Raw genomic sequence first — 11727 nt, 5'->3', positions numbered from 1 at the left:
GTGATGTGTCTTATAATCCAACGGAGAGGGGGTGATGTGTCTTATAATGCCCGCCTCCATTTAGCACGAGGCCTTTTGGGAGCTGACTGGCTTTGGAGTCTTGGGAACTCCGAAGTTAAGCGAGTTGTGGTAGAGCAATCCTAGGATGGGTGACCCACTGGGAAGTTGCTCATGAGTTCCTAGAAACAAAACCGTGAGAGTAGAGAGGGGGCCTAAAGTGGACAATATCGTGTTACGGCATGGCCGGTCTCGAGATGTGACATTTTGTGCCCAATATATTAAGGGAGCTAGTTTTCCCACTCCACTTTTGTCCATTTACATTTCCTTTTGTTGGAAATTGTATATTCCCACACATCTCTTTTGTTCACTTACCCTCACTTGTATATTATAGTAAAAAGTATTAAAAAAAATAAAAGGGAGTGTAATAAAAGGGGAGTGGAAAAATAAGCACCCTATATTAAAGGAATGTATTAACTTTTTTTTTGGGGTCAGAAATGTGTGTCGTGTATGAGAAATTTATATGTGGACGTGATATTTTTGAAAATAAAGGCTTGAAATTTCCGCGATATCTCTTGGAACTCAGGGCCATTGAGTCCAATCCAATCATTCAGATGGGAACAATAAATCTACCAAAAGTTAAAACTAGATCATGGTGGTAAAAATATCTCGAATATTATGTATACTGCCAAGAGAACAGATGTAATGCAGATCTAGATTTCCTATAAAGTTTATATCTCTCGCAGTACTTTAACTCACACACGCAGTACCCTAAGAACTAAGAATTAAGATAGAAAAGAGAGAGAAATAGAAATGGATGGCGTAGGAGTAGAAGTTAGCAAGAGGCCTCATGCTGTGTGTCTCCCATTCCCAGCTCAAGGTCACATAAGCCCAATGATGAAGTTTGCAAAGCTCCTACATCACAGAGGCTTTCACATAACCTTTGTCAACAGTGAGTACAACCACAAACGCTTGCTCAAATCCCAAGGCCCCTCCGCTTTCTACATCTCCCAGGACTTCTGTTTCGAAGCCATCCCCGATGGTCTGCTCCCTATGGACGCTGATGCTACGCAAGACATCCCGTCTCTTTGTGACTCCACAAGCAAGACTTGCTTAGGACCATTTCACAACCTGCTTGCTAACCTTAGTCTAGACAAGGCCCTCCCACCGGTGACCTGTATTGTCTCGGATGGTATCATGTCATTCGCCGTCAAAGTGGGTGAAGATCTTGGAATTCCGGTGGCGCTGTTCTGGACTGCAAGTGCATGTAGCTTCACGGGCGTCACTCATTATCGTCAACTTATTGACAAAGGTCTTACACCACTCAGAGGTACATGTTATGTTACATGAAAAATAAAGGGCACGCATACAGTAAAATTGAAATTTTGTGATATTATTATTTGTATTAGTTGTTATATGAAAAGTAATTAAATTAATAGTAAATTTGGCTTACACCCTTCAAATTCAACTTATTTTACCTGCAACCCTTCACTTTTTGTTTCTATAAATAATACCCAATTTTTATTAGTAAAAACCCATGACTACCTTATTAAGTTCAATATCTTTGATAAATAAATAAAAATTAATTTCAATATCTGATTTATTATAATTTTTTGATTGTCAAAATACCCGTATTTATATTTCAACGTGTAATGGGGTGGTATTTTAATTTTTAGTTACCCAATTTATTGTAGTGATTTCCTCTACAATTTTGTGTGCAATTAATTATCCGTTTTATTATTATAATTCATTAATACAGTCAACAATTGTTGGCCGAAAAAGGCAGTTTTTCTTATTGCATTTTTGAAATTTTGTTCCATCTTTCCCGAATAATAATCTACCTATTTTAGAACTTGGATTTTATTTATTGTACCTAGTTTTTTCATGGATAATAATCTACCTATTTTTTATTATTATAAATTATTGCGTATCTATATTTTCTATAAATTATTGTGTATCTATGTTTTCTATGAATTATTGTGTACCTATTTTGCTGTAAATTTTTTTTCGTAATTAATATACCTATATATCTTTACGTATATATTTATATTTATATTTTTTATAGGTACATTATTAGATATGTAATTTACAGTTTTTTTTTTGTTTGTAATTTTAGGAGCGATATGCTAGAGAGAATGTCAACCGAAAGAAATGAGGTGATTGATATGCTATTAATAGTACTTAATGAAATGCTTGAAATAAATTATAAATAAAATATGAAGTTTGGTGGCAACAATGTAAAAACATAGGAATACTATGACCTCCTATATCCTAATGGTCATATAAATTTGAATTTGGGTTTTACATATAGATTTATAGAGTGATGTGTATATGTCTAAGAAATAGAAAATGTAGGGACCCATATGTCTAGGGATTGGCAAACTATTATATTCATCGTTCACCCCCGAAAAAAAAAATTCATTCACCCTCCTTTATTTTTTTTAATTATTTTTCATCTCAGACTTATGAAAATGAGATTGAAAACTTAAAAAGATAAGATTGGAATTACAGTGAATGATGAGTATTGGAGTACCAAATAACTACCTCCCATGGGGAGGTCCGGACATTATTACAGTGTGGACGTTTTGTGTTTTCTACTACTCCCCCCTATTTTCCTCATTGTTTACAATGGCACCTTCACGGTAATAACGTACGGATCCGGATGAGAGAGGAACTGTGTGTGTATATATATATATATATATGGGGGCCTTCTCCATTGCGAACTTCTAAGATGCGGAGTGGTTGCGAACTTTTGTTTTTAACCGTTGGATGGCTTGCATGGTTTAGATTTAAAACAAAGTTTAATAACTCATTTTTCTCTCTCTTCCCTTTCCTCTTCTTCCACGAGTTCTCTCTCTCTCTCTCTCTCTCTCTCTCTTTCTTTTTGTCTTCTTTTCCTTTGTCAGATATTTTCCTCTTTTTCCCTCCTGTTCCTTTTTCTCTCTGTCTTATTTTCCTTCTTTTCGCTCTTCTTCCTTTGTCTTCCTCCTTTTCTATCTTGTACCAGATCAACAAATTAGTCAAACCTGATTCCAACAATTAGCCAAAATTCCCAACATAAGAAATTACTAATTTCAGGAAAAACACGCATGTGGAATTGCATCTCTAACAACTCTAACAACTCTAACAAGAAAATAAGACAGAGAGAAAAAGGAACAGGAGGGAAAAGGAGGAAAATATCTGACAAAGGAAAGGAAAAGAAGACAAAAAGAGAGAGAGAGAGAGAGAGAGAGAGAGAGAGAGAGAGAGAGAGAGAGAGAGATGAGTGAACTCGCGGAAGAAGAGGAAAGGGAAGAGAGAGAAAAATGAGTTATTAAACTTTGTTTTAAATCTAAACCATACAAGCCATCCAACGGTTAAAAACAAAAGTTCGCAACCACTCCGCATCTTAGAAGTTCGCAATGGAGAAGGATATATATATATATATATAACTTGGGGAAATTATGTGATGCTCTGAAGCCCACGTCTGTAATTTGTTGGGAAAGATGGCCATTTATGTACAAATATTAAGCCTATAAGAAAGAATTCTTTGTTGTAAAGAAGAATGGGTGAAGCCCACATAGCCAACTAACATTCAAGTTCAACACAAAATCCAACCACACACCCACCAAATCAAACCACACACCCACCAAACCAAACCACACACCTACCAAACCAAATCACACACCCACCAAACCAAGCCATTTGCTTTGCCTATAAATAGGCATTCTATTTGCTTGTAATGTAAGATGAAATGAGAGAAGATGAAGGGAAGGAAGAAAGAGGGTGAGTGTGTGAAGAGAAAGAGAGCAAAGAGAAATTCTCCTAGAGAAAAAATTAGGTGAGCATACATATTGTAAACACTAGAGTTGTAGCCATATTATGTTATGAATGAAAGGTTACTGTTGCTGCTCTCCGAGGACGTAGGCATAGCCGAACCTCGTTAAATGCTGTGTCTCATCTACTTTACGTGCAGCTCAATATTCGCACATATCCCAGTTCATTTTATAACATTCTTATATCTTTGTTATTTAATCTGGGATATAGAAATGGTAAGCAGCTATGACAAATTCTATGTATGCTTTTTCAGATGAGGCTTCTCTAACAAACGGGTATTTGGACACCACGGTAGACTGGATTCCAGGAATGAAGGATATTCGTCTGAGAGATCTCCCAAGCTTTCTACGTACCACAGATCCAGAAGACGTGATGCTAAGCTTCGCCTTGGGGGTGGTAGAAAGAGCATCCAAAGCTTCTGCTATCATCTTAAACACTTATGACACATTGGAATATAAAGTGTTGGAGGCTCTTTCTTCAATGTTTCCTCCAATTTACACCATTGGCCCCAATCACTTGCTTGTGAACAAGATTGTTCCCCAGAACACTATATTGTCATCGATTGGTTCCAGCCTTTGGAAAGAAGAGCCTGAGTGCCTGCAATGGCTGGATTCCAAGGAACCCGACTCGGTGGTTTATGTTAATTTTGGGAGCATTACTGTTATGACACCCCAACAGCTTGTTGAGTTTGCTTGGGGTCTTGCTAATAGCAAAAAGCCCTTTTTGTGGACAATTAGGCCTGACCTTGTGAAGGATGATGCAGCTATTTTCCCATCGGAGTTCACCCAAGAAACGAAACAAAGAGGTTTGTTGGTCAGTTGGGCACCACAGGAGGAAGTTCTGAACCACCCATCTATAGGAGGATTCTTGACACACAGTGGCTGGAACTCCACCATTGAGAGCTTGAGTGCTGGAGTGCCAATGGTTATATGGCCGTTTTTTGCGGACCAGCAGACGAACTGTTGGTTCTTGTGCACTCAGTGGGGAGTTGGCTTGGAGATTGATAGCAATGTGAAGAGGAGTGAAGTGGAGAAGCTTGTGCGAGAATTAATGTCTGGTGAGAAAGGGAAAGAGATGAGAAAGAACGCCATGGAGTGGAAGCGAAAGGCAGAGGAAGCTACTGGTCCAAGAGGTTCTTCATTACTGAATTTGGAGAAGTTGGTTAAAGATGTACTGCTGCAGCCATCAAAACCCGAGTAGCTAGAGAGATAATCAACCCTGATCCAGGGGTTCTATGTTGTTATTTCCTCACACCTCAGCTTATGTTTTTGTTTTATTATTATTGTGGAATCAATTTTATTTTTTTTCATTTTTTATCAATGGCTGAGGGCTTTGAACTCTGCAATTTGTTTTATAGAAAAGTAGTGTGTGCTCCCGTACTTATAAATCAGTGGCAAGTATTGGCATCCATAATCTTCGATGACCATATGTCTGAACCAATACATGGCCCCCAACTTGAGCCCACTTTTCCCGATATTTTAAGCAGTTTGCTACAATAATTGTTTTGGCTCTTCATTGTTTAGTGTATCGAAAAATCAAAAGGCATCTCTCAAAACAAAACAAAAAACAAAAGCTCAAAAGGCCAATATATCAACGAAGACTTGATTAGGATACTTGTTGGAGTTTGAAAGCAAATGAAGTATTTTTGTCCTACAATGAAAGTTCACAGTTTTGCAAAAGTCTTTAACAAAACATGCTCGAGCGGGTTTTCTGTAACAGAAAGTGCTTGAGCGGGTTATTTTTAATATAAATATACAATTTCGTCCCTGTATTTAACAGAACAAAATTGAGGGCAGGACCATTTGTCCCAACAAAACTGAAGTTAAAGGATCACGGGAACCATTTTGGAAATTGAGGTACTCAAATGCAAATTGAGTTAAAGTTCAAGGACTAATAAAACGATTAACCCCAAAAGTCTTTAACAAAACATCCTCGAGAGGGTTTTCTCTAACAGAAAGTGCTTGAGCGGATTATTTCTAACACAAAGCACTCAAGCGGGTTTTCTCTAACAAAAAGTACTCGAGCTGATTTTATCTAAGAGTTGGGCCCGAAAAATAATTTAATTATTTTTTGTTTTTTTACAGTAGAACATTTTTAATTATCGTTTCAGTTTGAATTTAAATTATAACAGGTTTCTAACTGTTGTGTTTGAAACCGCAAACAGTATTATATATACCCAATATCCAACCATCAAAAAAGTAACTTGTTTTCCAACAAACAAATAAAACTTTATATTTTTCTTGCATTCTCTTTGGAGAAGAAGCACATCTAAGTTCGCCAGAGATTAAGGATCCGGTGTTGGATCCTTGATTTATAGATAGTTGAATCCTTGGAGATAGACATCCATTGAATTGAATTTCAAGCACTGAAAATGGGCGAAACTTTGTCTTTAAGACATTGCCAATATGCAAGCCTCTACCATAAATTAAAGTCAATGTTCTCTTATTTTACTGTATTAGGTCATCCATGCAGTTTGTATTATTTGTTGTTTTATATAAATATTGTTCACTGCGTTAATATATTGATCCTAAGCTTATCCATAATATTATAAGGCATTTGGTGCTGTTCCGGATAAATAATATGACTAAATTATACTGTGTTTGGTGATGTTTCGAATAACATCAGATCAGACTATTTATAAATAAAAAAATAAAAAAAATATTTGATAATTTTAATGGAAATTGAGATTCAAATGACACAAATTTTTTTTTGGTAAGATTCATATGACAAGATTTGTTATTCAATTGTTTTTGCGAAGATTTTTTTTAATATAACCCATTATCATAATTGTAGTATCTCATAAAAATTCCAACATATTCGCATACGTTAATAAAAACAGTACCAAATAATGTATAATTCAAAGTGATCACATATTAAGGTGATAAGAGCAAAAGAGAAAGTTGTTCATAAACCAAACTACATCAAAGAGTGAATCACAACTCCCTCGCCCCAAGTAAGAGAAGAACAAATGCTTTTCTCATAGCACCATCCAATGTCAGGAATGTTTTTTCATCACTTGCTTTCTCCAAAATTAGCCGTAGGGCCTTAATTTGGTCATTAATAGACAAGTCCATCTTTGCTTTTCTAATAGCAATTGACAAGGAAAAAAAAATGGTTCCTAGAATTCAGGTTCATACAATTTTAATTTTGTAATTTTGCTCTCCTAGTCGTCAGGTATGTATGTATTCAACTAAACTACCAACACTAGCACAGTTATTTGTTTTTGGACAAAAACTGGCAATACTCTATTTAATACCAATAATCTAAATATTCCCACAACGTCGAATCACTATATCACATACAAAGAAAACATTCGATTAAAAAAAATGCCAAAAAAAAAAAATAATAACCTAATTTCCACTAAAAATTTACAATATATAAAGCATATTGGAGAGAGTATGAAAAAGAGAGAGAGTGAGAGATGGATACCTAGAGAAGAGTGAAGAAGATAGTAGAGAACAACCCTAGGGAGAAGAAGATGAAAAGAGCGTCTGATTTTTTTCGTAGAACGCGTGTTCTTTTTCCCTAGCCGTATAATTAAGCGTGTATTATCTAAACCGGGGTGTGTGGGTTGTATCAGTTAGTCAAGTAAGGAGAGTATTAAAAGCCCAACCCGTATAAAATAGTCAGGTAATTAAATAATACAAGTTGACACCAAACACCTGAGATAGACTATTTACTCCTATCCAGAGTCTAATACGGTGTACCAAACGAGCCCTTACTGATTGTTCCTAACAATCTTTTGACAAAATTCATTATAGGAGAATCTGTAAATGACGTGGAGGTAACTGATAAAGTCAAAGTCAATGGCGTCAAATGACAATATTTTTTTAATGTTTTGAAAGGACACAGCTAATATAATTATAAGTTTGGGTTAAACAGATTTTTTATTATTTAAAACGTTGTTATTTATAGTTCGAATTTGGATTGCCACCAATAATCACTACTACATTTTATGATTTGTGCAACGAAGAGATATTCATCGCGCAAAGTTATTTTTAGTCGCACAAATTTAAGCGCGACAGAAAATTCGTCGCGCATAATCCGTCGTGCAAAGAGCGTGAAGAAAGACTTTGCGCGACCAATTCTTTTTATTCGTCACGCAAAACTGTGCAACGGTTATCCTTCGTTGCACAAAAGGTTCAGGGACGACATAACAATTCGTCGCACAAACCGTTGTGCGACGAAATAAGGTTCGTCGCGACAACACTGCGCGACGGATAATATTCGTTGCGCGATTCGTGTTGCAGACATTTGTGGCACAAAGAGTTCTTCGTCGCTCAATTTGTGTCTCCAACGCTTGCGCGACGAAAGATATTGAGCGACGAAATTGCCGTTGTCGTGCATATCCTTTTCACGCGATGAAAGACTTCGTCGCGCAAGAATAAATTATATGTATTTTTAAAAAAAATTAACTTTTTCTATTTTGTCAAATGTGAATTTGTATGACGAGAAAGGTTTCATCGTGCAAAATTAATATATATATTATTTAAATTTAATATTATGTTTTTGTTTAATTTTGTAAAAAAATAAATTTTGTTTTTTTTGGTAATAAAATGAATTGTAAAGAATACATTTATTATATAAAATAAAATAAATGTATACTACAAGAGAAATATTTAAAAGTGAAAATAAAAAACTAATCAAATAATGTTCCAAAATCTACGTTGTCGTCTGGCACATGCGGCTCGGAGGTCTGGGAGTGTACAGGGGCCGTTGTCTGGTGGGGATGCTCGGGGTAGACGGGCTCGGAGGTCGGCGCATCAAAATGCAGGACTGGAATGCCAGACTGTGCAAGGGACTGCAGAATCACCGACATCAGACTCTGAAGAATGGCCACCTATGTTGTCAAAGCAGTCACCTGATTGTTTGACTGCGCTGATGAACGGGGTCTGGATTCCCTCCGCCTGGCATTCCCCATCCCTCAACAATATGTCTCCGGCCTCCTCCCGAGAGTCTGATCTAACGTCTCCATCAAGATCTGAAACCCAGCATCCTGTGGAGGATCCATAGACTCAATCAGAGTATCAAGAGGAAGTTAGGAGGCGGACTCCTAAAGAACCAACTGGCTCCTCTCCACCATCATCATCTGTTTAACATAACATAAAATATAAATTAAAACATTCATATAATAACCTTTAAACTTGAATGCGTAACATAAGAATTAAAATTAAATAATACTTACATGAAGGGACTCGACCAACTCATTCCCAGGTCGAACATAAACGTTGCCAAAGACGTCGATCTCTGGGAATTTGGACCCCCCCTAAATTGAACAAGAGAAGAAAAATATTAGTACGAAAAAATAAATTAAGAATAATGACATATTAAAAATTAAATAAAAATTATTTTATTATTACCTGCCGCCGTGCATCCATCCTATAGGAGAAGGGCCTGGAACCTGAATGGTGGAGAAGAGTCTTCTTATTCCTATTGGCCTTATTGACTTTGGCTTTATTCTGTTATACAAAAAATAAAGCATATTAGTTGAAATTGAAATGAAATATAAAAAATGAAATATATAATTAGTATGAAATATATAATAAATTTGAAATGCATATTACAAATTACCACAAAAGCGGGCGCCTGAAAATGAGCAAAGAGCCACTCCCAACTATCCTCCCGCCCCTCAAGCTCCTTCAGGCAACCCTCCTGAAAAGCAACTTGCGGATCATCAAACGCCTCAAAATAGTGGTGCAAGTCGTTCTTCCACTGTTTGTACCTCTCAGAGAAGAATCTGTTGACGTACGTCAACGACTCGTCGTCGAGGTCCTCGAAGTTGTAGTTCGTCTGCAATAAATTAATTACATACATTAAATAATAGAAATATATAAAGTTTGAAAGAAAAAGAATTAAAAGGCTTACATACCGACAACTGGCCGCGAACCTCCATCTTGATCTCGTCAGGCGTGACCTTCCAAAACTTCCATTGCATCCGGCAATGGGTCAGAACGACATGAGTAATGTCGTGGGCCAAGGAGCTATACAACTCCGCCGTCGGTGCAGCCCGATGTCGCTCGTCGTATCCGATGTTGATACGACTATTGGTCACCCGGGTGACCTTCGCCGTCTTCAACTGCCGACACAGCCCTCACGTGTTCTTCTTGGCTGCAAAGAAAGATGACATTAATGTTAAATAAATAACAAATTTAACTATAAAATACACACACACAAAAAACAAAAACAAAAAAACAAAAAAAGAACTGGAGTTGAAGGAAATCTATACCTGGCTGTGACCCCGACACATAAGTCGATATGGTGTCGGTGGTGCAAGCGGGCCGATGACGTCGCCTGACGCTAACAGGCTGCGCCACTTATGCAGCTGATGAAGTAGGTACCGGGGGCTCCAAACTATGTGTAGTCGTCACCGCCCTCCGACGTCTAATTAGGTCTGACATCTGCATAATTTCATTAATACACATACAAATTAATAAAATATACGAATATTTGTTAGCACATACAATTTTATTAAGATTCTTGACCTAGGGTTTGCAAGTTCGGAGTATCCGGGACTCTGATACACGATCCGTCAAATCCTACACGATCCTAGAAATACAAGGTACAACATACGTAAGTTGAATTTGATCCAACGGTCCAAACATATCAAACCATGAAATCACACAATAGGCAAAATCCGTTCGAAACTCAAACGGTAACCAAATTCCAATCCGAACACACCTACACGCTCGTGACAACTAGGGGATTGCACTGGGACCCAGTGCATGAGTGCTACAGTACCCCCACGCGCCACCACACACCCCGACAGGGTGTGGGTGTCCAAAACGATAACAATCACCGAAAAATTCAAAAACTAAGGGCCAAGGTTCCTACCCTAGGTTGAAAACATCAATTGGAGCCACTATTGTTCTCGGACCTACCCCAAAAAATGGCCGGAAGTGGCCGGAATTTAAATTCAAAAATCGTCCGAAACTTAGGGTTTAAAATTGAGTGCCCTATTGTGACAATTAATGAAATCCTACCCAACCATCAGCTAAAGCATCAAAAATAGTCTAGAAATCATACCTAAGGTGTCGAATTTGGTAGCCGGAGGCGAGAAAACGAGGCAGGTGAAGATTCGGTGAAAACCGAGCAAATTCTGGCGGCAGGCTAAACGGTGACAGTGGGAAAGCTACAGGGTTCGTAGGTTGTGGCGGCCCGGTCTAAATTCCAGAGTAGTAAGGGGCTGAGGTGACAGCGGAGAGAGAGAGAGAGAGTTAGGGCAAAAAATCAAAAACTAGGGAACAAGGAGGCGCTCACGTCGTTTCTGAAATTTTATTCGATTTTGCGTGACGAATAATTAAAAGCTTCGCGCAAAATATTTTAAATGAATCTTGCGCGACGAAAAGGCTTTAATTTCCATCGCGCAATGTCGTGAGTCCGCCAAAATTTGGAATTAGGGTTTAGGGCTGTGCGATTTTGCGCAACGCATAGTCAGGTCTTTCGTCGCACAAGGTTGTCATTCTGCCAAAATTTTTGAATTTAGGTTTTAGCAGGAGAGAGAGAAAGTGAAGGGTCAGTGCGATTTTGCTCGACGAAGAACGAACAGCGTCACACAACGTTGTCTATTGTTCACTTTACTCGACGGAGACACATTATTCGTCGCGCAAACCCTAAACCCTAAACCCTAAACCCGAAACTAGTTTCAATGATCCAATAGGCAAACTTGTTTTTTTATACTTCGAGATAGTATACGCCGAAAATAAAAAAAAAACAAACATTAAGAGATCAAGTAATGGGACAAAACTTTTCGACGGTTATAAATGAAAAGTCATGATTTAACGGTTATTTTAACTCCGATTTTGATGATTTTTTACCGCTACATTTCTTGACCCTATATGAATACAGTGACTGAATTTGATCTTCAATTTAAGATTTTTACACTATGGGATACCCAATAATGTTATGTTATATTTA

General features: G+C 37.5%; 1 protein-coding gene across 1 annotated transcript; it reads left to right on the top strand.

Moving 5' to 3' along the window:
• Positions 1–611: 611 nt before the first annotated feature.
• LOC117612947 (7-deoxyloganetin glucosyltransferase-like) lies at positions 612–5013 on the top strand. Its single transcript, XM_034341581.1, has 3 exons — positions 612–635; positions 841–1327; positions 4067–5013. The coding sequence occupies exons 1-3, from the start codon at positions 612–614 to the stop codon at positions 5011–5013; spliced, it is 1458 nt and encodes a 485-aa protein (XP_034197472.1).
• The last annotated feature ends 6714 nt before the right edge of the window (positions 5014–11727 follow it).

This window comes from Prunus dulcis, unplaced genomic scaffold (assembly GCF_902201215.1).
Source record: "Prunus dulcis unplaced genomic scaffold, ALMONDv2, whole genome shotgun sequence".
NCBI classification, from domain to species: domain Eukaryota; kingdom Viridiplantae; phylum Streptophyta; class Magnoliopsida; order Rosales; family Rosaceae; genus Prunus; species Prunus dulcis.
Note: the sequence above shows the minus strand (reverse complement) of the source record. Positions and strands in the feature narration are given on the sequence as shown.

Bases quoted from the DNA above. Each gene is read 5' to 3' on its own strand.
- LOC117612947 (XM_034341581.1), top strand. From the start codon at position 612: ATGGGAACAATAAATCTACCAAAA. The intron at 636-840 runs GTTAAAACTAGA...GAAGTTAGCAAG, and splicing joins GAACAATAAATCTACCAAAA to AGGCCTCATGCTGTGTGTCT. The intron at 1,328-4,066 runs GTACATGTTATG...ATGCTTTTTCAG, and splicing joins AGGTCTTACACCACTCAGAG to ATGAGGCTTCTCTAACAAAC.